At 32.9% G+C, this 27,537-nt stretch overlaps 1 protein-coding gene across 1 annotated transcript; it reads left to right on the forward strand.

Annotated features, from left to right (window-relative positions):
- LOC143257512 (glutamate-gated chloride channel-like) lies at positions 1–27,132 on the forward strand. Its single transcript, XM_076516284.1, has 8 exons — positions 1–155; positions 4,660–4,739; positions 9,169–9,236; positions 10,924–11,141; positions 12,547–12,629; positions 15,972–16,106; positions 17,621–17,964; positions 20,711–27,132. The coding sequence occupies exons 1-8, from the start codon at positions 109–111 to the stop codon at positions 20,879–20,881; spliced, it is 1,146 nt and encodes a 381-aa protein (XP_076372399.1). The 5' UTR covers positions 1–108; the 3' UTR covers positions 20,882–27,132.
- Positions 27,133–27,537: the final 405 nt, after the last annotated feature.

The following is a 27,537-nucleotide window of genomic DNA, read 5'->3' on the forward strand; positions in this document are numbered from 1 at the left end:
GGCCTTGAGAACTGCGCAATCATTTTTGGATGTCGCTGCTGCTGACCTCCTGCTGTCCATAAAACCTCGATCTGATATTCCCCAGGACTGTTCTGAAAGGCTTAGAAGATGATAGGGTTTCTGGTTACCATCTGCTTGCTTTTATCGCTCACTGGGTAAGTTATTTAAATAATTACAAAATATTGTATTTGGCATGCTTTTGAAGCCAAATAAATCTCTGTTTTGAACAGTATTAATAGTTCAAATAGAACATGTAATAAAGGTTAAATATCTATTACAATATATTAAAACTAAATTTAAACGGAACTATTAACGTTACGACAAAACGTAAAGTGTTTGTTTATAGTTTAATAGAAATCTATACAATGAGCTAGCTGTGCTGTGCCCAACACGTGTATGGAAGTTTGGTTTTAGTTTTATAAGTTCATAAGCTTGCTGCTGATCCACTGGGGTAAAACGTGATTTTTTTTTGTTTGTAGTTAAGCAAAAAGCTACACAAAGTGCTATCTGTGCTCTGTCTACCACGGGCATCGAAACCCAGTTCCTAGAGATGTATATCCGCAAACATGCCGCTGTGCTACTAAGGGCACATTTTTTATAGTTAGATACAAATGGCTATCTGTGGTCTGTCCACCACGGGTATAGAAGCCCAGTTTTTAGTGTTATAAGTCTACGGACTTATCGTTGAGCCACTAGAGTGCAACATGAAGTAAGCTGTGATTGAAATAAAATTTTTAAATAAAGTCAGTCAGTGAATCTTATCTCAGTGTTGAGAAGTTAATTTTGTAAAAATATTTTCAATTAATGATACTTAAAATTGGAGAAGAAAGGTGTTAATTATGTTTACAATTCGTTACCATATTGTTTATATCATTCTGAGGCTGTACAAACATTATACCTCTTTATTACAACACGAGGTGTTAATTATGTTTACAATTCGTTACCATATTGTTTATATCATTCTGAAGCTGTACAAACATTATACCTCTTTATTACAACACGAGGTGTTAATTATGTTTACAATTCGTTACCATATTGTTTATATCATTCTGAAGCTGTACAAACATTATACCTCTTTATTACAACACGAGGTGTTAATTATGTTTACAATTCGTTACCATATTGTTTATATCATTCTGAGGCTGTACAAACATTATACCTCTTTATTACAACACGAATAGTTTCACACATTGTGATCGACAGTTGATAAATAGAATATTTGATGTATCGGTTGATAGTTCGGCTTTAATTAAAGATCTAGTCTCGAAAGTTACTATTACAACTGTGAAAAAAAAGCGTTTATTGATTTCCATATTTTAAGAGGCCAGGTGGTTAAGGCACTCGACTCTTAATCTGAGGGTCGCGGATTCAAATCACAATCACACCAAACGTTATCGCCTTTTCAACCGTGGGGGTGTTCTAATGGTCGGTCAATCCCACTATTCGTTGGTAAAAGAGTAGCCCAAGAGTTGGCGGTGTGTGGTGATGACTAGCTGTCTTCCCTGTAATCTTACACTGCTAAATTAGGGAGAACTAGTGCAGATAGCCCTCGTGTAGCCTTGCGCGAAATTCAAAACAAACCACACCGATCAAAGTTAGGGACGGCGATTAACCCTAATTTAGTTTTTTTTAGTAAGATTGTGATACGCATGGACATCAAAAGCTTAACTTCTAAATAATATATCTTAAGCTAACTACTATTTTATCTCCATATGAATATGGCTACATTTTGTAAATTTTAATCTACATTTTGTTCAGTTACCAGTAGCTTAGCGCTAAGTTTGTAGATTGTTAATCAAAAGGTCGCGCAGTGAACTAACCCAATCAACGGATCTGTAGAGACAAGTTATCATCAATAACAGATTTACTTTGGGTTCATCTGATTGCATAGCAGTAACGTGAAATGGTGGGAGATACATAACTGTTGTTGTTCTTGTAATATGACGTAGTTTAATTGTATCATCGTGTTTTTTTTAAATAGATAATTTTGTCTTATTAAAAGACTGATTTCCTTTTTCGAGGGCGAATGAAGTATCGTAGCAGAGGTCAAGGTTACGTGTTCGTAACTCGTACAGCTTCTGTCTGTTTTCAGGCAAAACGTCGTTAGAACGTTCACTTCCTAGATAACCTATTAATGATTAGAGAAACTTTGTCTCCTTTTAAGTATAGTCTTAAAACGTGATAGATATTTTGTATCTCTAATCACTTCATTCGTTGTTTTATATTTTTTTGTCAACTGAGAGAATTTGTGAAATTTGAGAAGTTGGAAAATGTTAACAATAGAGGAGAAAGAAAATATTTTAATACTATCGTTCAAATCATTGCTTTCTGTTTATTTGTTTTTCCCAAAATTTATTTACTTTCAAATCATGGGCTGCGATTTAAGTTTATGGTATATAGGTTTAGCGCAAGGAATCGAAACCAGGATTTTTAGCTTTGTAAGACCATAATCTTACCACTGATTCACAGGAGAACTGGGTTAATTAGATAACAGTATAATTATAAGATCAATCCGTGTGATGACGTAAGTTTAATCTATTTAATTTAGGTAGACTATTTTATTTATTTAGTTTAGTGAGTTAGATACTTGTATTCAATACGGACGCATTTATGTGGCTTAAAATTTCGTCTCCATAAATGAACGTTAAGAAAAACAAAATATTTTAGAAACAATATAATTAAAAACTGTTAATTTAAAAATGGGTAAAGAGATCGTCACAAAGGTACATAAACAAGCTGAATCAAAATAATTATATTAAATTATCTAGCCTACAACCAGAAATTATAAGTAAAATAATGAAACTAGGCTAGAAATATTATATACATTATTTTCTCAAACTACAAATACATATTTTGAATCTACTAAAATCGATAAGTGCTGTATAAAATGAGTTAAAATATGGATTTATAACTTGAGGGAATAATATAGGCACTGTGTCCAGCGTCGTTTGTTTACTTTATTTACAATTTTCGGTTGTAGACTAAATAATATAATCTTTACGTATTTATTCAACTTGTTTCTGTACATTTGTAACAATCCCTTTTTTCTACTTTTGAAATAACGATTTCTACTTATATGTAAAACAAATGGTATTGGTTGATTCGTTAGAAATATTAACTAACAGAAATACAAAACATTTTTTTTACCAGTGTTGTTATTATGTTATTTCATTGTTATCTACAACGCTAAAATCAGGGATTTGATTCCCCTCGGTGGGCTGAGCAGATAGCCCTTTGTGGCTTTGCTATACGAAAAACACACAAACACACACATTGTTATCATTGCGGTATAAGGGTTATTATTGTAATATTTCATTGTAGACGGCCCGGCATGGCCAAGCGTATTAAGGCGTTCGACTCGTAATCCGAGGGTCGCGGGTTCGAATCCCGGTCGCACCAAACATGCTCACCCTTTCAGCCGTGGGGACGTTATAATGTGACGGTCAATGTCACTATTCGTTGATAAAAGAGTAGCCCAAGAGTTGGCGGTGGGTGGTGATGACTAGCTGCCTTCCCTCTAGTCTTACACTGATAAATTAGGAACGGCTAGCGCAGATAGCCCTCGAGCAGCTTTGCGCGAAATTCAAAACAAACAAACAAACAAATTCCATTGTAGACATTATGGTATCAGTGTTGTTATTACGTTATTCCATTATTGGCATTGCGGTACAAGGGTTATTATTGTGTTATCCTATTGTTGACATTACGGTAATAGTGTTGTTGCTGTAACGGACCTTTATTGATATTGAGATGTGTTTAAGACCAAATGATAGGTTTGGTCTTCAACAGTAGATTGTTGATTGTGGTGTTACTTTATTAAAATGAACATACTTGTAATGCCGAATGTGAGTTTCTTCACAGTAAAGGTTGTATGTGTTAAATGGTTCCAATAAAAATTTACGATAACTTTGTTCTGTTAAAATATTTGAGAATTTTCAAAATGAAATATTTTTGCAACTCATGCACGATTCTTCTTGAATAAAATTCATCTACGTATGATACGATCTGTAATTTACAGCGAAGGTTTTATCATTAGTTTAGTAACGTGATATCACGCGAAAACGATAAGATAAAGGCTATAAATAGTTTGTTTTTTGAATTTCGCGCATAGGTATGCGAAGGCTATCTGCACTAGCCGCCCCTAATTTAGCAGTGTAAAACTAGAGGAAACACACCTTGTCATGATCACCCAACGACAACTCTTGGGATACTCTGTTACCAACAAATAGTGTGGTTAATCGTCATTTCATAACGCTCTCACGGCTCAAAAGATGAGCATTTTTGGTTTGACGGAGATTCGAATCGGTGCTGCCTCAGAATGCAAGTGGAGCGACCCTAACCACTTAACCATGCCGGGAAAAATGTATATAGAAGAACTAGTAATATTCTTTACAGCATTTGTGGGTCAATATTGTCTCCAGCTAGTTCAAATGTCTTCCATATTTATAAAAAGAAAATGCATTTTTCTATTTCTTTCATTTTTTCCGGGTTATAAATATTTTCTAAGATTTTAGTTTTACAGTTTTTGAACTTAAGAATTTCGATTTGTTACGTAAAGCAACAGATAGAAACAAAGCATTCGTCCTTATCTCAAGCTTAAAGATGTTGATATAACTGTAATGTATGTAATCATTGTTTTATTTTATTTTCTACTTTAAGGGCGGAATTATCTGAAGAGTCTGCTCTTCTTAGATCACTTGTTGATCCTTCGAAATATGACAAAAATGTTCCGGCTAATGGTGAGTTTATAAAACAAATATTTCTAACGTTCTTGTGTGTACTTTAGTCAGGAAGGCTAAAGAGTGCCTACAATTAATTGAACAAAGGAAAGTGTTTAATTTGTTTCTCTAAGATCCTACCCTTCAAAACCCCTGAAGGAAGTAATCGTTTAATGTATTTATTAATATCATCCCCATTCCTCTAAAATTACTTAGTTAATGAGACGATTAATTCTAAGTTTCAGCTACTATCAACTAGCAATATATTCTTATAGTTCGATAAATTGTTATCACAACTAGAACTCAACTTGGAGTTTGGTATATCGTTATCATAATCATAATTCGAGCTGGAGTTTATTATATATGTACCACAACTGAAACATTACTTGTAGTTTATTATAATGTTATCACAACTGGAAAACTATTTGTATTTTAATATAATATTATCACAACTTATGATAATTTGGCCGGTCAAACACGTGGTACTAAGCCTTATTTACGTGTGATGTTGGCCAAATCTCCTTTGGTATAATACTGTTGTTGTCAAATCTCTCCAGTTTTAAATATTAGAAAGAGAAAATAAAGACATTTAGTAACAGCAATTTGTGGTTTACGTTTATCTGTGGAATACTTGCAAAGAAGTATTTTCATTCAAATTTGTGTTTATACTGACGGTGTTTATTGTAAAAAATCGTCATCATGACGTCAGAGCAACAGTAAAAATAAACAAGTAAAATAAGAACACATTTTGACATCTGTAGAAAAAACATATCAGTAGAAAACTTTAATGAGTGACATTCTAATACAAACGAAATTTAATATATACATATATTACCAGCGAAGATTTCGCTTACAAATAAACTACAACAGAATCAAATTTCATAAATGCATTACACTAGAGCTTTGCCATAGAATACAAAATAACAACTTTGAAACAACAGTAGTGTGTATCAACGTCTTAAACACACACACTAATAATGTTGTATTTTAAAAATACATCCTGGTAGTAGGCCAACGTCGTGTAGAAACAGCAGAACAAATGAACTTTTTGTACACGTATTATGGTACAGTAAGGTCCAAGAGGCAGAGTCGTGTGTTACAAAAATAGTATAACAGATGAACTTCTTGTACATGTATTAGAGACATATAATCTTAGATACAGCCAAGCAGAGCCATGTCTTACGAAAATAATACTGTAGACACAAAACCTGGTAAACACAGTGCTATAGAGCCAAACATTGTAAGAACAGGACTTTAAACACTCTACAAAAGAGGCATGCTTTATGAACACAGCACAGTATAAAATGCTTTATAAACACTATACAGCAGAAATATGCTTCATAAAACACAGTGCTGTAAGACCTTACTTTATTAACACAATACAGTAGGGTCGTGCTTTATGAACACCGTAATGTAGAAGCATGCTTTATCAACACCGCACAGTATAAACTTATTTTATAAACACATTACAGTAAGACCATTTTTTATAAACATAATACAGTAGAACGGTGCCTTATGAACACAGTACAGCAGTATCACGTTTCATAAACACCGTGCAATAGAAACATGGTTTATAAACGCAGTACAGTAGAACTGCTCTCTTAACGCTGTAAATACTGTTTCACGCGCTAAACACCATTTTAAGTATTATTGTATTAAGACAAAGATATGCAAAATGCTATAAAAATAGTTTAATGTCTAGATTTCGAAACCTCAGCGATACGGTTTCGAAGTAAAATATTTATATAATTGTGTATTCCTCTTCCAATAACTGATTTTATGTCATCGTTTCTGAGTATCGATAACTTAGTTATCTAAGTCTTATTAGAAAGGACTGGTTTTACTGGAGTAACTTCACCACGTTTTGAGCTTTCCATGTCTTTACTAGGATGAGTGTGACATAATGATTGTGTTAACTGTGCACTGAAGATTTCATAACATATAATCTAAAAAAAAGTATGTTCTTTAACCCAATCACTATCAACATTTTAAGAAACATAAGTTTCATGGATAGTTTTGTGCAACATTCAGAAACTCAAAAAGTTATACAATTATTCTTCCAGCATTATCTTTGTAAGAAACATAAGTTTCATGGATAGTTTTGTGCAACATTCAGAAACTCAAAAAGTTATACAATTATTCTTCCAGCATTATCTTTGTAAGAAACATAAGTTTCATAGATAGTTTTGTGCAACGTTCAGAAACTCAAAAAGTTATACAATTATTCTTCCAGCATTATCTTTGTAAGAAACATAAGTTTCATGGATAGTTTTGTGCAACATTTAGAAACTCAAAAAGTTATACAATCATTCTTCCAGCATTATCTTTGTAAGAAACATAAGTTTCATAGATAGTTTCGTGCAACATTCAGAAACTCAAAAAGTTATACAATTATTCTTCCAGCATTATCTTTGTAAGAAACATAAGTTTCATAGATAGTTTTGTGCAACATTCAGAAACTCAAAAAGTTATACAATTATTCTTCCAGCATTATCTTTGTAAGAAACATGGATAGTTTCATGGATAGTTTTGTGCAACATTCAGAAACTCAAAAAGTTATACAATTATTCTTCCAGCATTATCTTTGTAAGAAACATAAGTTTCATAGATAGTTTTGTGCAACGTTCAGAAACTCAAAAAGTTATACAATTATTCTTCCAGCATTATCTTTGTAAGAAACATAAGTTTCATGGATAGTTTTGTGCAACATTTAGAAACTCAAAAAGTTATACAATCATTCTTCCAGCATTATCTTTGTAAGAAACATAAGTTTCATAGATAGTTTCATAGATAGTTTCGTGCAACATTCAGAAACTCAAAAAGTTATACAATTATTCTTCCAGCATTATCTTTGTAAGAAACATAAGTTTCATAGATAGTTTTGTGCAACATTCAGAAACTCAAAAAGTTATACAATTATTCTTCCAGCATTATCTTTGTAAGAAACATAAGTTTCATGGATAGTTTTGTGCAACATTCAGAAACTCAAAAAGTTATATAATTATTCTTCCACCATTATCTTTGTAAGCAAAATGTACAAAAAATGCATATTAACAATCATTCTATGCAATGAACCGACAAATTAATATTACAACACAGACACGCTTTTCATCTTCATTTCTTTCATGTATTTTGTAACTTCCAACAAAATGTTTATGTATTCCTTAACATTCTATGAACTGTTTATCTAGTTCTCAACTTACCGTAAACTGTTTATGTATTTAACAACTTCCTGTGAGATTTTATATACATTTATTAACTTCCTATGAATTCATGAAAGTACTCTTTAATTTTCTATCAACTTTGTGTATGTATCTCTTCATTTCATATTAACTTCGTGTATGTATTTATTAATTTAATATGATTTTCCTTATGTATTTCTTATTTTCCTATGTACTGAGAATATTTATTTATAGTATTGTACCTTAAGAATTTTGATGTTTTTTTTTTTTTAATTTCTTCAAGTCTCATGCTGGTATTTACTATTTTGCTTTCTTACACATTATTAGCATATGAAGCATCATGTTACTGTTAAAATATGGTTATTTAATATAACCTATGCCGGAGGAAGTAATTTTGGGCTAGTCACAATGAGACACACAATGTGTGAAAAACATGCTATTTCCAAGGGGAGTCTGGGAGCATTGCTCCTCTTCTCAGAAAATATTTGAAAAAAAATAGTATGAACTTGAATCTTGAGCCTTTGTAACAACTACAAGTATGTAACATAATGTATTGAATCTTGAGCCTTTGTAACAACTACAAGTATGTAACATAATGTATTGAATCACAATAAAAAATAGTTTTAATACTTAAGTTTTATCTATACATGCATTGAAAAAGTGACAAGACCAGTTTGATTTTACTGTTTCCTTCAGCCCTGATAAACTTGTTGATTTAAATATTTAAAAAAATGTCTAATATTAATATTACTAACTTATTCTTCTAGGCTGCATAAATTTTAGCCAGTAAGAATTGTGAGTTCCAGTTTATGTTTGGACTCTCTGAGTGTCCAAACATAAAATATAATACTTTATCTTGTTTCGCTTCTATGTTGAATAATTTAGAATAACAAGTTATTAGGACTAACTGCAATATAAATGTGAGTTGTTTGCGCAAGTGTAAGACAATAATTACATCCTACGGGTGAGTCACAGAACACCATATCGAGAGAGCTTATTTCGTTCCCTTCCGGTATTCCTGAAAAGGACAATATTTTCCCAAAATCTATTTAACTCAAAGGCAAGTGCAAAGAAACTAATTTTTCACGGTTGATATTCATTGTTTTTCTGCAGCTCTGCAGAAGTAAACTTAATCTAGCTCAGAACAATTTAAATTATTTCCAGGTGTCAATAAACATTTTTTTACTACAATGTAGACTGTGTAGTATATGTTATTGTTTTCATTCACAGTTTAATCGTGAATAATATGAAAATATATTCATTTTCAGGTGAGCCTGTCGAAGTCAGCGTTCAGGCTTATATTAGAGCCATAGAAAAAATTGACGTCGATGGAAAGGTAATGAGTGGAAACTAGGACATCTATGTTATTTGTCCTATCTCGAGTGTAATTTTTAAGAGTACAAAGTGTAATTTTATCTTATTTTTATATAAGGTATAATGTATAAAACTAGAAAGTGTTATTTTAGCTTGTTTCTATCTTAGATATAATGTACGACACTACAAAATGTTATTTTACCTTGTTGCTATCTTAAGTATAATGTATTAAACTACAAAGGGTTATTTTATCTTATTTCTATCTTAGGTATAATGTATGAAATTAGAAAGTGTTATTTTATCTTGTTTCTATCTTAGGTATAATGTATGAAACTCCAAAGTGTTATTTTACTTTGTTGCTATCTTAGGTATAATGTATTAAACTACAAAGTATTATTTTATATTGTTTCTATCTCAGTAGCAATTCTTAACGTTTGTTTATATTACTGTATGTAGATATATCGTAGATTAAACACACATATTAATAGTGTTCAACACCAAAATCAACATATTTTAACATATATACAAATCTGAATCTATGGCAGCTTTAGGTTCCTGGATGTGTAGTGTCTGTTTAATGTTCAGTGTTCCATAAACCTTCCTTGACATAGTTGATAAGCTTTCTTAAATCGACGTCCCACAGTTCACTGAGCATTGTAGAGCGTAGTTTTACCTTTTTTGAGATTTTCTTTTAGTTTTTAATAATGATACACAATGGTTTAGGAAAAATTAGGCGTTGATGCATGAAAAATAAATTATCCATATGATATCATAAGGTTTAGAGAATCACTTTTGAAGCTCAGACACTGGGTTGTTTGTTTTTCTTCTTTTTACTCAACTTTTAACATGAAACTCCTAAAAGTTAAGGACCAGGAATACAAAATAGAACAGGCTGTTTTGATATAAATGTATAAGTAACAAACAGGAATACAAAATGTTATAGGTAGTTTTAATTTCGAGGTACAGGTAACAAACAGGAATACAAAATAGGACAGGCTGTTTAATTAAAAGGTACAAGTAACGAACAGGAATACAAAATGTGATAGGATTGTTTCGATATATAGGAGCAGGTAATCAATAGGAATACAAAATACAACAGGCTGTTTTAGTAAAGGTACAATTACCAAACAGGAATACAAAATACAACAGGCTGTTTTAGTAAAGGTACAATTACCAAACAGGAATACAAAATACATCAACTCATTTGCTCAGTCTCTGCACGTATTGTTAATCATCATATTGAGAAGTGCAGTTTAAAATCTCATTCTTCACTGTGTGCAGAAGTTATTGGTTATCCATATTTATTAATGTAACTAAAACTCTTATTTCTCCATCTCTGCAGAAGTTATTGGTTACCTATATTTATTAAAGTGAATTAACCTCTCATTTCTTCAATCTCTGAAGTAATTGGTTATCCATATATATTAAAGTGAACTAACTTCTCATTTCTTCACTCTATACAAATGTCATTTGTAATCCATAATTATTAACGTGACTTTACCTCTCATTTCTTCATTCTATGCGTATGGTATTGGTAATTCAAATTTGTAATGTGACTTAACCTTTCATTTCTTTACTGTCAGCACAAGTTTTTGGTTATCCATACTTATCAATGTGGCTTAACCTCTCATTTCTTCACTCTGCGGATGGTAATGGTCGTGCATATATTTATTAATATGACTTTACCGTTCATTTGCCCCTCTCTGCAGAAATTTAAAGTTCAACTGACGTTCCGACAATACTGGATGGATAAACGCCTCAAGTTTAGTTCTCCGCGTATCAATTATTTGAGTGTAAACGATCATGATTCTCTCTGGACCCCTGACATTTTCTTTACTAATAGTTATGGTGGAGAAGCCCTCAACCTTTTATCAGCAAATAGCCTACTACGTATCATGGGTGACGGAAAAGTAGTGTACAGTCGAAGGTAAGAACTTTTGTTCGTTTTATCACAATTACAAGTTTTTTCTTCTTCACACAATTAGAAGTAATATCGAAATTATTACTTTTACTGCTATTTTTACATAGTTGAAGTAATAAGTATGTTAGGATAAAAAAATTGTACATTATCAAGCTATAGAAAAGTTACACCACCATAATGTTTACAGCTGAACTGCCCACCATCCTGTGATTAACTAAATATATTATATCTATGAAACAGGCATTACCATTGTTGCGTTAAATAATGGTTTCTACTCTTAATATCTGTCTTTCTGTCAAGGTGTGTTTGAATATGAACTTGCCCATTCCGTGAACTTTCAATCACCATCATGTTTTATTGTCTATAACTTACAGTATAACGAAACAGGCTTCGTTAACTGGTAATAAACGTGACAGTACATCTGATTAAAATTAATGATAATTACCATCAGTGATTTTAAAGTATCGACAAATTAAAGTGCAATTTTATAAGAGTTAATCAAGCTATAATTATGATTACCATATTAAGTAAATTAGCCTTGGAGCTAACTTTCCAAAAAAAAAAAAAAGTTTGTTTGTCGTCTAATGGGTTTATTAAAATATAACCTAACTTTGTTGTTGTTTTTCAATATTTTATTTACCACAAAAGATTGACATGAAAACACTTGAAGTTTCGTGGGGTAACCTTCAGCTTCTTCTCTCTTGTTCATATATTTTTAAATTTGACTTACATAAAATAATCTCTTGTGTACATAAACTTGCTTCTAATAATACAAATACTTTTTTATTTTTCAAAAAGAGAATACACGTGCAGGTAATAAGCAGATTAAATAATCAATAATTAAAGGTTATCTCAGGACACGAAAACAAGATTCCCTTATAAGAAATTATCAAAAAAACGCCCATAAAACTGCAAAAAGCAAAACATAATATCAAACCTCAAATTTTCATGTATCTATGCATAGACTCAACGAACCTCCATATCCAATTTATTGATGATATGTCTACGGGAGGCAAAATAGTGGTAAAAAATAATAAAAATCGCAAAACTGAAAATTTTTAGGTAGCTCCGCATGGTCCTAATGAGCCTCTGTACCAATTTTGTGAAAATCTATCCACACCCTGCGAAGTATTAGCAAGAACATGCAATGGATAGAATTATTATATTCTATGATGCCTAAATAATCATTCTCGTCTCAAATGTAATATTTATGAGAATTCTGTAATAATGAAGTTTTTATTCCTGTTGTTAATCGTACATAGTACGTCATGTCGTTGCTTATAGCTGCCAAGTGTCTTAATACCAACATTTTGCAAAACCACCTACTGATTTGCAAAAGCGAGTTAACTAGTGGATTACTGTTATTTTTAAATTGTCAATCTAATAGTTTATTGTCATGCTATATACATAGAATCAACTTGGAATTATCTTGTGAACGAGAATTAGCCAAGTTTCCCTTGGATACCCTGACCTGCCCAATCATTCCCGCTTTATGTAAGTATGTCAGTAATTATAAGTGTCAATAAGTAATACATTCTCGTCAGTAATTAATATATATGTAATACATTTGTATTAGAAATTATAAACAAGAAAAATAGGAAAAGTCATAAAAGCCAAAATGAATTTAACCAGATAGAATAGTTTGACTACTATTTGTCCATTATGATGTGAGGAATTGGCAACAAAACCTTGTAAGTGTAATGGGCGTCGGTTAAATAAGTCTAAAGTGAAGACATAGTGTGGGATCACCTAGCCTAGAGAAAAGTACATGAAATTTATCATAAAAGTAAAAACTATCGATTCACTATTAAACTTAAATTGTTTCTGAATTAAGCAAGTTTCTGTTATATCAACAACGTTTATATAAAAAGAAACTCTTTAAGCAACGAAAACTAATTTAAGAAACCATCAAATCAAGTCATTTATTTACTTATTTAGATAAAGATAAATTGAAATGGTGAAAGACGTATTTAGGCGGCTTTATAATTACAGTAAGGCTTACTTTTGCTCATCCAATACTATGAATTAGTCGTTGTTAATATTCAGACATTTTAAAAATGATTTCAAACGGGCGATTTTTACGTCCACCTATTTGTTTCTTCACAATTCCCAATATTAAGTACTACAGTACTTAGTGATGGTTGGGCATATCTTATTCTTTTTAGCAAGAGAACGTTTGAATGTGTAAATCTTTCCAGTTGTATCTATTAATAAGCAATTTATATGTATGAGGTCTGTTCAAAAAATACGCGGACTGTTTTAATAGTGCGGCTCCAGTTGGTTCCAGGGGAATTCGCTTGGTGTCGCTAGGTTTGCACATATCAGCTGATTACGACGCCATTTCCCGATTGCAGATATCTTCATTTGTTTATTAGCTACGCGGTTTTAAGTGAAGTGCAATTTTTTCGTTTGGCGGATTTCAGAATGAATGACCTGAAGAAGCAACGACTTGCTGTAAAATTTTGTGTTAAACTTGGAAAATCTGCGACTGAAACTTTTGCTATGCTTAACACGGCTTACGGTGATGTTGCTATGAAGCGTACGGCATGTTTCAAGTGGCATGAACGTTTTAAGGATGGTCGACAGTCCATTGAAGATGATGAGCGTCCTGGACGTCCTTCCACGTCAACTGACGACCCACACGTCGACAAAATCAACACCCTGGTGCGGGCAAATCGACGTCTGACTGTCAGGGAGCTTGCTAAAGAGTGTGGGATATCAGTTGGATCTTGTTACGAGATTTTGACCGAAAAATTGAAGGTGCACCGCGTTGCTGCGAAATTTGTGCCTCAGAACTCGTGAGTTTTTGGCCAAACACTCGATCACTGTTCTTCCCCACCCCCCCTACTCACCTGATCTTGCTCCTTGCGATTTTTTCTTGTTCCCAAAACTGAAAGGAAGAAGATTTGAGACGATTCCCGAGATTAAGGCAAATGCGACGGAGGAGCTGAAGGACATTACAAAAGAAGCGTACCAGGACTGTTTCAACAAGTGGAAACACCGTTGGGATAAGTGTGTGCGTTGGGGAGGAGAGTACTTTGAAGGGGTCCCAGACCTGTAACTTCTAAATAAAGTAATTTTGTTTTATGACGTCAGTCCACGTATTTCTTGAACAGCCCTCGTATTTCTGCAAGTTTGTGATCTACAGTTTGAGAAATATTCAACAAAACGAAGAGACATAAGCCTTACTAAACAAATTTGAGCAGTCTAGGTTTCTAAATTAACAGCAAATGTATTCTATCAAACCAAGCATACAAAACTAGTGCTAAATGTAATCGATAGAACTAGGTAATAAAACCAACAGTAAATGTACTCTATCAAACCAAGCATTCAAAACTAGTGCTAAATGTATTCGATATAACTAGGTAATAAAATCAACACTAAATGTATTCTATCAAATTAGATAACAAATTAATTATAAACGTATTTAGGCACAGTAGGTAGTAAAATTAATGCTAATAATATTAGAATATATTTCAGAGGCTTCAATTCAGAGGCTACTTACATTAAAGCGATTTTGAAGCCTCACCTCATCATTATAGCTCATTTTAAGATATCCAATGATACTGTTTGTGATGATTGTGCAACTTAAGTCCCATTAGCAACACAGCACAATGTCAACGGGCTCGAGTTTCGTACCCATTGTGGGCACAGCACAGATAGCCCAATGCGTAGCTTTGTGCTTAACAAAAAACTAACAAGCGTATTTACAACAACAAAAAGAGCTTCGTCAAAAATCTGTCATGATCAAGGCAAACTACTCCTTAAAACTTTCCATAATCTTTCTAGTGTGCATGGCGGAAGGCTTTCCCAGCCTCCATTTTAACAATCTTAGGCAACTTCATTTTCGTTTCATTTTTCACCTGCTCGTGGTAAGCAGCAGCTGAATAGATATGTCGTAAAAAATATTGACATATGATGTATCTCGCTCTTAAGGCATAAATAATTCTTCATTATAAGTTGTGTATTGTTGTCTTAGACACATGCGCAGCTATTACCTATGGCATTTATGTGTTTATGGATTCTTTGTTACATAAAGATGTCGCACTTTTTTATCATGGCTAGGATAAGATTTGTTGCAGGTCTCCTTTATGGTGGGTCAGACATCATGAAATAATCCATATTTCTTTGTTTTCAATTCAATTAATCACAAAAAAAATCCCCTTCTTGGAAATTCTAAGTCTTTTGTTTATACGCATTATTTTTCGGTGGCAAAGTAATATTAAACAACTTTTCAAAATGATGAATTTTTTATGGTATCACACCAACAATGAAACATTAGCCAATGAAAAATTTAGTTCTGATACACACCGTTCCACCATCATTTTATATCGGCTGTGGTTGTCTCGTGACTTGCTGATTATATATTCAAAATCGTTTTCATATAATGTACTCAACTTTATAGAAAGTATAAGCTACTGTATTGAATTAGATTAGTTAAGAAATCAAGTAGTAAGCGTACTGAAGCAGACCAGCTAACAAAACCAACACCAAACATATTCAAGAAAACTACCTATATAACAAAACTAGGTTTCTCAATCGAACGGGAAAACAAACCTAATACTAAGTGTATTTGATCAGTAAGTAATAAAACTACTAGTAAACGTATTTGATCAACAAGTAATAAAACTAATACTAAACAATTAGGCTAAGTAACAAAATGAGTATTAAACGTATTCTTTCCGATGAAGTAGCAAAATCAGTGGTAGACGATTCTATCGGACTAATTAAGGAAAGTATAACACAATACGTATCTCTAACTGTATCAGAAATATACTGACGACAATGTATAAAATGGTACTGCTAAGATTCTGTTAACCTTTTGAATAACTTCAGATGGCTCCACGACTGACAAAGTCATTCTAAAGTGGAAAGACGTAAACCCTGTGGCCTTTAGGCAAAACATGGACTTTCATGGATTCACCCTCAAGTCAACTAAACAAGAATCCTGCACTGCAAAAACTAACACTGGTAAGAGTACCTCAGCTTTGATCTTGGGACTTAATAACTGATTTAAATACATACGTTCATCAAATCATTTGAGTGTATCACAGACTTCAATAAACCATCAGTATTACACAAATAATTATTTTTTATTATTAATTTATTTCATTTCAAGGTTCAAAATCAGCTATAGTATTAATCTGTTAAACCTAAGTCGAAATAATATTGTTTATGTATATATATGTGTGTGTGTGTGGCTGTGTCTAAGCTAAAATGTTTGGAGTATAACAATACTTTTATTTTGCTCAAGTTTATCTAAGTCGAAAGGTTTGGAGTGTAACAGTACTTTTATTTTGCTCAAGTTTATCCTTATCTACTTCGAAAGGTTTGGAGCGTAACAATACTTTTATTTTTGCTCAAGTTTATCCAGCGGAAAGGTTTGGAGTGTAACAATACTTTTATTTTGGTCAAGTTTATCCAAGTCGAAAGGTTTGGAGTATAATAATATATTTGTTTTGCTAAAGTTTATCTAAGTCGAGAGGTTTTGAGTATGACAATATATTTATTTTCTCCAGTTTATTTAAGTCGAACGGTTTGGAGTATAATAATACATCTATTTTTCTCCAATTTATGTAAACCGAAATGTTTGTCGTATGATAATATATTTGATTCGTCCTTTACGTAACTAGAGACTTGTACTTTATAACAGTTTAAAACGGAATTAATAACTTCCTGAATGAAAAAAATGGTTTGTTTAATATTTGCTTTGCCAATACAAGGTTGTAAAATATTAATTAGCAAAGAAGAACCCAATATAGTAATAATATTTAATAATAACTGCTCATAAAACATGCAAATACGACATGAAGAATAAAGCCCTTCTAATGACATATCTGCGGACTTGCAACTTTGGAAACCGGGTTTCGATGACCACGCTGAGCAAAGAACGGATAATTTATTGTGTAGCTTTAGGCTTAACTTTGCACAAAAAGCAAACAAAGTACAAAATGTAAAGAGAAACGAATGTTTAAATGTAAAGCCAAAAATATATCAATAAATATGTCGTCTGAGTTTTAAGAGATTTCTCTTTTTTAATATCAAAATACTTCTAATAGCACCACGACACTAACACAACTTCTTCAGTAAAAACTATCAACAAAGGAGAAAAATTAATCTACTATTTAATCTGTCATCAGAGACATCTATATTCAAAGGGGACAGTAAAGATTTGTTTGTTTATTTCGAATTTCGCGCAAAGGTACTCGAGGGTTATCTGCGCTAGCCGTCCCTAATCTAAGTTTAGTTAAGTCCCTAATTTAAGTCCCTAGTTTAAGTGTTAGACATTTTTTTATTTTTGTTTTACGTAGTGCTTGGTTTACGTCTAGTGAATAAAACGAACTAGAATGAGGATTTAACATTAAATGTGACTTTGATAAAGAGATAATGAAATATTTCGAATCTGTTTAATTATCTTTATTTTATGTAATTTACAGACTTTTGATAAGCGATGAGTTTATGTTTTGTTTTTAATACATTTTTAGGAAATTATGGCTGCGTAAAACTTATATTTCAATTTAAGAGAAACTTCGGGATTTACTTCTGTCATCTTTACCTCACCGCTTTACTGATGGTGGTTCTTTCGTGGTTGTCATTTTGGATCCACTATTCTAAAGTTAGTATACGTTCTTTCTACTTGGCTGTGTTGCTTTTCCTGGGAGTTGTTTCTACTATATACGCAGACAAAATGATCCCAAACTCTCCTGGAACTACAGCCTCTGATGTTTGGAACGGAATCTGCTTCCTGTTCATACTTGCTACTATCATCCAATTTGTTCTACAGCACACAGCTGCAAAGGATAAGTCAATAGAATTGAAGGACACTGAGGTAAGCTAGAGTTTACGGCTATCGTTTGACTTTTAACATTATTTTTAAACGTTTACGAACCTATAATGGATATTAGAAAATGGCGGGTGTTCGAAGGACTCTATAAAACTAACCGTGTTAGATATAAATAAAATATTTTGTGAGAATACGTCAGAGTTAATGGGAAAAAAAAATTACACTGCTTTCCGGAAATGGCACTAAGGGGCGGAGCAAACGATTAACTATAAAGTAGGCTGACACTGTTAACTCACGCTGAAAGGAGCAGCAGGTATTCTGTTGATAGTACTGTAATAGAACGTACAGATCTGTGTAGAATTTCTAGAAACTGATCGTGGTGACGAAGTTGTACAATCCAGTACTGGAGGAAAACACTGGACGTATCACCATGGGACAAACATAAGATTTATCACAAAGTTCCAAAATACAGGAAGAATAGTATATCATCCAACGTTCTACGATATTAGCGGATGCTGTTTTAGAAGTACTTCACAAAAGCTTTCCATCAGTATGATTTCTTTGCACTGTCTAGATGGTAGAGAAGTTAGAGTGCTTTATTAAGAACCCAAAAGAAGCTTTACATCATGTTTAGTAGTGAGTGAAAATTATTCTTTATTAAGAACCCAAAAGAAGCTTTACATCATGTTTAGTATTGAGTGTTACACATGATGGACACTGCCCATAGTTCGTCTTAGAAAACCAGTGGGCTACAGCAGAAACGTTCCTTGGATTTCTCATAATAAGTGTGTACTCTTGGACAAAAAAAAAAATATCCCATGGGCTTCAACAGAATAACTCCTTTGATTTCTTATAATATGTGTGTACTTTTGAACAAAGAAAACCCATGGACTTCAACAGAATAGTTCCATGGATTTTTCATAATAAGTGTGTACTCTTGGACAGAGAAAACCCGTGGGCTTCAAAAGAATAGCTCCATAGACTTCTTATAATAAATGTGTACTCTTGGACAGAAATAACCCGTGGGCTTGAAAAGAATAGCTCCTTGTATTTCTTATAATAAATGTGTACTCTGGGACAAAGAAAACCCATGGGCATCAACAGAATAGTTCCTTGGATTTTTAACAATAAGTGTGTATTTTTCTACAAAGAAAATCCATGGACTACAGCAGAAGAACTCCTTGTATTCCTCAAGAATGACCATGTGGTGCGATTTAAAAGCTCATTTTATTCTTGGGTTATTCTTCTTTAAGGAAAAGGTCCCATGACTTTTGGCCACTGACTGGTCATTGTTATTATGAATTGTTTTATACTTCTTTTGTCACAGCAGAACTTCAACAGCATCGATACGTTCAAATGACCACATTCTTGTAAGGCGTTCCCAAAGATTTACTAATTGTTTGGGGTATAATATGGGCTGCAATATCTAATACTACTGTCAAGATATATATGCAATAGTTGAAAGAACTAATCACAATGTTAAACAATGATTTTAGCGACACTTTCTTCGTCGCGTACAAAACCTGGGAAACGCAATTACAGGGGTCCTTCATGGATGAATGCAAAACATTTGACCTATATGTTACATGGTTTGCCCTATAGAAGTCACTTCGGAAACTCATAATGATTTTATGATAACGTTGTATATAAAGATAGTCCGATAAACGTGTTACATAAAGATGACGTTAAAGAAAACCTACGGTATTTATTACTATGAGTACATTCATAAATAATTGTTAGTTATTAAAAATCACATATCAATCCGCCAGTGGTTCAAGACAAACATAAAAACGTAAATTAATTCCAACAGTAAAAGTGATAAAGACGTGTTTTTTTTTTTCACACAAAATGTAGACTGAACACAAGATGTACAACTCTACCAAGTTAATTTAGTCTAGTCGTAGGTTGAGCTCTGCATAAGGGCTGTAAACTCTAATTTATTACTTTAATTTTATCAGTTTAGATTTACCGTTCTCCGTAAAATAAATACGGAAAATTACTGTAATGTGGTTTGGTTTGAAATTCGCACAAAGCTACTCGAGGGCTATCTATGCTATCCGTCCCTAATTTAGCAGTGTGAGACTAGAGGGAAGGCAGCTAGTCATCACCACCACCTCTTGGGCTACTCTTTTACTAACGAATAGTGAAGCTGACCGTCAGATTATAACGCCCCTACTGCCGAAAGGGCGAGCATGTTTGGCGTGACAGAGATTCGAACCTGCGACCTTAATATTACGAGTCGATTGCCTTATCCATCTGGCCATGCCGAATCTGCTATGATGTGTTGGAAATTGTCTAACAAAAATTTTCGATAGCTCTAATACCACCAGAAAGTATTCAGTAAATAAACAACAATAATAATGTGCAATGTGAAACCAACATTTCCAAAAGTTATTGTTTACTGTAACAGCGTCCCGGCATGGCCAGGTGGTTATGGCACTCGACTCGTAATCCGAGGGTCACGGGTTCGAATCCCCATCACACCAAACATACTCGTCCTTTCAACAATAAGAGCGTTGAAATGTGACGGTCAATTCCACCATTCGTTGGTAAAAGAGTAGTCCAACAGTTGGTGGTGGGTGGTAATGAGTAGCTGCCTTTTTTCTTGTCTTACACTGCTAAATTAGGGAAGGCTAGCGAAGATAGCCCTCGTGTAGTTTTGCGCGAAATTCGAAACACATCAAATCAAAACTGTGACAGCATAGAAAATGTGTAATCTGTTTTAACCATAAAAGAACATTGAATTTTCTCTACTGTTTAATGTAACATTTATGTCTTTAATATTTTTTAGAACGCTAAAGACGGCGAAGAAAAAAATAAGATAAATATTAAGTTTATTCCACTGCCAGTTGGGCGTCTGTTCAACAGAAATGCAAGCAAGGCTGACATGATATCTCGTATTGTCTTTCCCATCCTGTTTCTTCTTTTCAACGTCGTCTATTGGCCAATCGTATCCGCTTGAAAAACCATGTCCATTGTATAAAAAATACCTGGGAAAGTACACGAAATGAAAACTTATAATCAAATAATTTGAAAATTACAAATATTTTAGAAACAATTTATTAAAAATCGAACATAATTGTAGTTATAGAATTATTTATATATATGCGTATTTTCTTTTCCGCAAGCCCAACATAGACACATTCCTAAGGATACGAACTAAATTTCTGTAACTACTTAATATAGTTTGTTTGTTTTTATCGACCCTCGATTTTGTAAAACAAGGTTTCTCTTTTACAGACAAAATATACACAGATACAAAAAAACACTGTTCTGTGATTAAAAAGCCTCAAATTCTAGTAAAGAAATCATCTTAAACCTAAAACCTATAATTATTTAGGCCTAAGACCTGTAATTCTTTACACCTTGAACCTGTAATTTTTTAAATCTAGAACCTGTAGTTCTTTAGACGTAGTACCTGAAATTCTATAAATCTAAGTCCTCTAATTCTTTATACTTAGAACCTTTGATTATTTAGTCCTATAACCTACAATTCTTTAGATCTAGAAACGATAGCATGTTAGTATTCCCATAAAATGCTGAACAAGTATGGCATATATTATCTTTGAAGATAATTTTCAACATTCTAAGTGATAGCAAGCCAAGTTGTATTTCAAGTCTTTCCCGGATATTCCCTGATACTGGCTTATCTGAACAAATATTTCTATGGCTATTGTATCTAGATGAATAATATCATAGTCTGAATATTTACAATCAACTATTATTTTCTTGTTTCTATATTTAGCTGATGTATTATTGTATTACTTGTTCAATATTATATTGAGTACTTTAAGTACCATAGCAATTTACATAACCTACAGTACTGTGACAAAGCGTTAGAACAAAGTCAAAAATTAGATTTCAGACTGCTTTCAATAGAGCAATCAAAGGTAAATCACGGGTGAAACATTATAATATTATAAATGTTCATATTTAGTAGAATAGAAACTCAGTGGAAGTGCTTAAGTTCAAAAAACAGTTAATATTTCGTATTTCCCCCTTTTGCTTTAATAATCGCAAACAGTCTTTCAGGCATCGTTGCAACATATTTAACGAACATATCTTTTAGAATTTTACTCCAAGTGTCTCTAAAGTTTATTTTTAAATAACCTTTGATTTGTCAAGTTTTTGATCTATCAACTTCCAGATTTGTTCAATGGGGTTGAGATCAGGGCTCTATGAGGACCACTGCATCATCTCACTGATTCCAGCAGCTTAGCTGAGGTTGAATGAGTATTTGAAAGTAGAATCCTTTAGCAATAATACGCAAACTACTGGATATTACCAGTATCTGATGGTACTCCCGTTATTCAATTATTCAATCTGTTTTGGAAATATTGTCTGTCGCCTCAACAGACAAACACCCCAAACCATCACACTACTTCCTCCATGCTTCATTGTTGGTACTAAGCATTGAGGTATTTTTCAACTTTCTTCCGCCGGATGTACAACCTATGCTTTGAACCAAATATTTAAACTTTGATGTATCTGTCCATAAACCCCTTTTCTATCATTAACAGTTCGGTTTTTGTACCATTAACAAATCGCAGTCTTTTGATAATATTTGAAGGTCAAAGTAAACGTTTTTGAAACTGCGACACGACCAAATATTTCATGAATTTTTTTTAATACTGTAGATCTGTACACTTTTCTATCATTTGGTACATGGTAATTTATCTCACGCTTGATATCAGTGGAAGTCTTCCTTCTGTCCTGAAGGCTACATAAACAAAGACACTTAACATCAGTATCACTGAGATTAAGTGTTCTGTCTCTTCCTTTCCTAATTTTAAGTTTACCTGTCTCGCTCTCACGATCTAGTGTTTGGGGAGCATTTCAAGTCTGTAGCAATTTGTCGGAGAGTCCAACCAGCATCACTTAAAACTTGTATGCGAACTCTCTGCTCTACTGAAAGTTCTCGATACTTTTTAAGCTGTGGTATGACAACAAAACGTAATTTATAGTGTTAAACGCTGTCCATTATTTGTGGAATGTTATTAGAATGATTTCTTTTGTCACAACGTATCTCAAACTTTTCCAACTTGTGATCGGTTTATTTTTGTAAGTTTCTCATGAGGCCCTGGGGTCCCAGCATGACCAGGTGGGTTAAGGCGTTCGACTCGTAATCTTAGGGTCGCGGGTTCGAATCCTGGCCGCACCAAACATGCTCACCCTTTCAGCCGTTATAAAGTGACAATCAATCCCTCTATTAGTTGGTAAAAGAGTAGCCCAAAGTGATGACTAGCTGCCTTCCCTCTAGTCTTACACTGCTAAATTAGAGACGGTTAGCGGAGATAGCCCTTATACAGCTTTGCACGAAATTCAAGACAAACAAACAAATAATGAGACCCTGCCTTTTCAAATACCTAATTAGATAACCCGCTATGGCATAGCCAAGTCTTAACATCAAGCTGGAAGCAACAGTTCCATCAATACATTATCGATTATGAAATGTACAGGTGCTTTATAGTACTACTGTGTAAAATTATACTTCATTGTTATTTAATATTTACACTAACTGTATATTTATTAATGCACTTTAAAAATAATTTACTTAATGAAAATGACGATAATGCTTTTTTTATCAGACAGCGACTTCAAATCAGGAAGAAGAGACTTAGTTTGATCCTCAAATCTGGATCGACATCTAATCTTTTTTCTATCCTTCTTTTTTTTAAAGAAAACCAACGTTGAGAAGACTGATTCACATTTATAAGTCGTGACAAAAAGCTTAAGCAATCTCACTGACTTTTCTGATAAATTTGGATACTCAGCACGACAGCTCAGCCAAAAACTCATTAACGATACTAGACTAAATCGGCCTCTCAGTGCAGTGTCACAGGACAGTTCAATAATAAAATCAGTTTCTGATTCACTAAGTTGTAATCTTTACTCATTTTCCGTGTCAACAGTAAAAGGATTCCTAATCCACATTTTACTGCTGATAACACCATGTAACACAAATTTTGTTCTTGGACAGTATGTGTTATTTCTTTTATTTCTTTATTGCTTATGTTGTAAAAGTACAGAAAATGGTCGTTATTCCCTTCAAACTTCGCTTTTATGACCTGGATAATGAAATTTAGAAGTTAATCTATTTTCTATGTAAAAATGGGCAAATTTATACATTTTCATTTACATGAGGTCTGAATAAAACTACATATAAATCAAGATTTACATGTACTTATACTAAAGTTATGCAAAAATGTTTAGAAATGAGTAGTTTTTCGATATTTGCGACTAATGTAAATCATTTTCACGTATCAGCCCCCAAATATAGTCTCCCATCACGTTTTCGTTATACGTTTCCAGGTCACAAAAGCAAAGTTTGAAGAGAAAAATAGGCCTTTTCTATTTACTTTAGGCATAAGCAATTGATAAATAACACTTTCTGCCCAGAAACGAGAAAAAGTAAAAGTTTTTTTGCATAATGTAATTGGAAAATAATATTCCTTCAAGCATACTTTTAACTCCATCATCTGGAACATTACCTTCTTTGTAATTCTGTTAACGAAGAGAAATACTCATAATTACTTTTCTTAGCTCGATATACTCACAAGTTAATTTCTTTTATAGCTGCTTCTATCTTTTCCTGGACTTTAAAAATATTTATATTAGCATCTTGTAAATTGAGATTTAACGCATTTAAGAAGCCAAAAATGTCACATAAATTGGCCACCTTAATTAACCAATGTAACTTATGGCTCTAAACATAAACATTGCATCCTTTGCTGATGGTGGATGTTCCTCCAAAAACAAGATAACTTCATTCTTCATTTCCGTGAGTCTTTTAAAGACATTTTCTTTTCATAACCATCAAACTTCACAATGTAATAGGAGATACTCGTGTTAACTTTACACAAAGAAGTAGAGACTCCGGAATTCAACGATCTAGTTTTTACATAGTTTGTGAATTTAACACATTCTTACATACTTGAATTCAACAGTAAGGGTATTTTCTTCAGAGTTAATGTACCCATTCACGGTTTGGTACCACTGCTCAGATCCTCTGGAAAACTCCTGTATGGTGCCCTACCATTGAGCGAGCACCATCGGTACTCAATCCAACACATTTTTTTTCTATTGAATACCACTCTGAATTATAAAATAATTGATTAAATTAAAAATTTCGTCAGCCGTTGTTATTGATGGAAGTGTTTTACAACACAATAAATATTCATGAATTATGTCCTTACAATCGTATCTTTCAAAGCACATTAAATTGGCATAAACTGTTATGTCTGTGCTTTCAGCCACTTGTAATGGAAAAACTGACTACAATGAACTCGACGTATAAGAGTTTCTCCTATATTTTTTGCCCTATCTACAATTCTACACTTCACTGTATTATTAGATGGGAACAGTAAATTCAACTGATTTTCTTGTTTTAATGAAAACAATGTGTAATTATTTTTACTGCAGGAAGTAGTAATGTTTCACCAATAGTATGTGGGTGACCCGTCTCCGCTATTAGTTTTGAAATTTCATGTAAGGCCATAACCAAGTCTTCATTGGAAGATCTCATGGAAAATGGGAGCGAAATTATTTGTTTGGAAAAAAAAAGGATTTCATTTTTCTTATTTATGAAACTATCTATTGGCTTACTTGAGTATTCTGAATATCTGATATCCATGTGGCTTTTTAGTTTAGATGGTTTCATGCTCTCATCTGATAATGTTGAACAACAAAGAACATATAGTGGCAAGTTATTATTGCTACCACCGCTTATAAAACCATACTTCAAATACTTCAAATATTCATCACAATACTGTCGAGTCCAATAGGTTTTTGTTTTCTTTTCTTTGCTATCAAGCTGCATATTACTTAAACGTTTATAATTAGGCATATTATTTTCACTAACTTCAGTTTCATTAGAACTAGTCTACATTTGTGCATCACTTGAGGTTTTCTTGTGTTATGCATGTTTCTTCAGCCATCTATCCATATTGGAGGGTTTTTTTTTCTAAAAATTAACAACTTAAAATTTTTTGTTAGTACAAACTAATTAATAAACAATTCTCTCTCTTCCCAGAATAAACTGACACTTTTAGCTCTGGCCACCAGCAACTTGCCTGCTGCTATCTGGTTCTATCAGATGTAAGACTCAGGTTTCACATGCCTGTCAACTTCCTTTAACGGAGTAAGCAAGTTTAGCACGTTTAGAATAACATTTCTAAAAAATTTGGTGTGGAAGAATCGTTTAACTTGAACGAACAAATAGTCCTTTTATATGAGACAAAATCTCTTGATTGATCGTACCTGCAGACTGAGAAAGATCAGCTTGGACTCAGCAGGTGACGTGTCTAGTTAATATATGGTTCAAATGTACTGCATTTCACAAGAATCTCAAGTTTAACAACTCTGTAAAACCTAATCTTAGGCTCTCTAAATTGCATTAAGCGAGGACACTTTAATTCCTGAGGGACTTAAGGTATAAAAGCAACCATCAACTTGTGAATTTTGTAGTTTTGTACAAACTTTCACTTTTATTTCGTGATATACTTTCTTAGTTGAAATACTGAGAAATCCAAATTAGATGAAATGAAAGTTTAAATTTTAATGTACTTGAAAATATTAATTTTATTAGAATATATTTATAATAATTGGATTATTACATTTTTCTCAATATAAAACAAGGGTGTGAAGAAAGTTTAAAATGGCGATTGGTAGTGAGAGGGTTAAAATTAATTTAACTTAATTTTTTTAGTTTTCTGCAGATCGACATTTTTTTTTTGTTGATAAACCGGTACCGGGTCACGGACCACACTTAGGGAAACGCTGTTCTAGCATATATTGGTACCATATAGTAGCTTTTTTTCTATATAATTAAGATACTGGCCCTAAATTTCATTAGTATGCTCATTCAAACAGAATCCTTATGTTATTCCCTTGGTACAAGTGTATGGAAATTCTAAAGAATAATAAGTATTCTCACCCTGGTTTTAAATTGTCAGCAGGGATCAGTGAAGCATTACATAGTGTTGAAATTTACATTCTATAATGACATGGAGGAATCAGCATCATAAAATGAAAAGAATGACAAAATTTCTCTTGTCCTAACAATTTTGCACAGTACTGTATATGGAACTGTTATCATATTTTGTATATTTTAATGTGATTGAGGTTTGATTACCTTTTAATTTGTTTCAGGTTTGTATAAAATATAATAAAAATGCTTTGTTTTTATGTTGTAAACACTCAACACAGTACAAACTTGAAGAAGTTGCAAGTTACTGCTTGAGCATTGTTGGCTAAAGTAAATTTGTTGTGGTTCAGTTTTCTTCTATCAGCAATAAAACAGTTCAAACATAAATTGTAACAAATACCAGTCAAGCTGTAGAAAACTCTAAACACATATAGCTACACCTAACATTAAAACAGTACAAAAGGTAAATATATAGAGCGACACCTAGCATTTAAACACTACAAAATCCCAAACACATATAAAGACACCGAGCATTCAAACTTTACAAAAGTCCAAACACATATACCGAAATCTATTGGTCAACTTATAGTAAAGTCCAAACACATATAGCGTTTTCTACCAATCAAGTTATAATACAATTCAAACACATATAACGACATCTACAAGTCAAGTTATAGTACATTACAAACACA

Source organism: Tachypleus tridentatus, chromosome 7 (genome assembly GCF_004210375.1).
Source record: "Tachypleus tridentatus isolate NWPU-2018 chromosome 7, ASM421037v1, whole genome shotgun sequence".
Taxonomy (NCBI): domain Eukaryota; kingdom Metazoa; phylum Arthropoda; class Merostomata; order Xiphosura; family Limulidae; genus Tachypleus; species Tachypleus tridentatus.

Excerpts from the sequence above, each read along its gene's own strand:
- LOC143257512 (XM_076516284.1), top strand. The coding sequence starts at position 109 with ATGATAGGGTTTCTGGTTACCATCTGCTTGCTTTTATCGCTCACTGG. Across the intron at positions 11,142-12,546 it reads AAAGTAGTGTACAGTCGAAG|AATCAACTTGGAATTATCTT; the intron begins GTAAGAACTTTT and ends CTATATACATAG. Across the intron at positions 16,107-17,620 it reads CACTGCAAAAACTAACACTG|GAAATTATGGCTGCGTAAAA; the intron begins GTAAGAGTACCT and ends ATACATTTTTAG.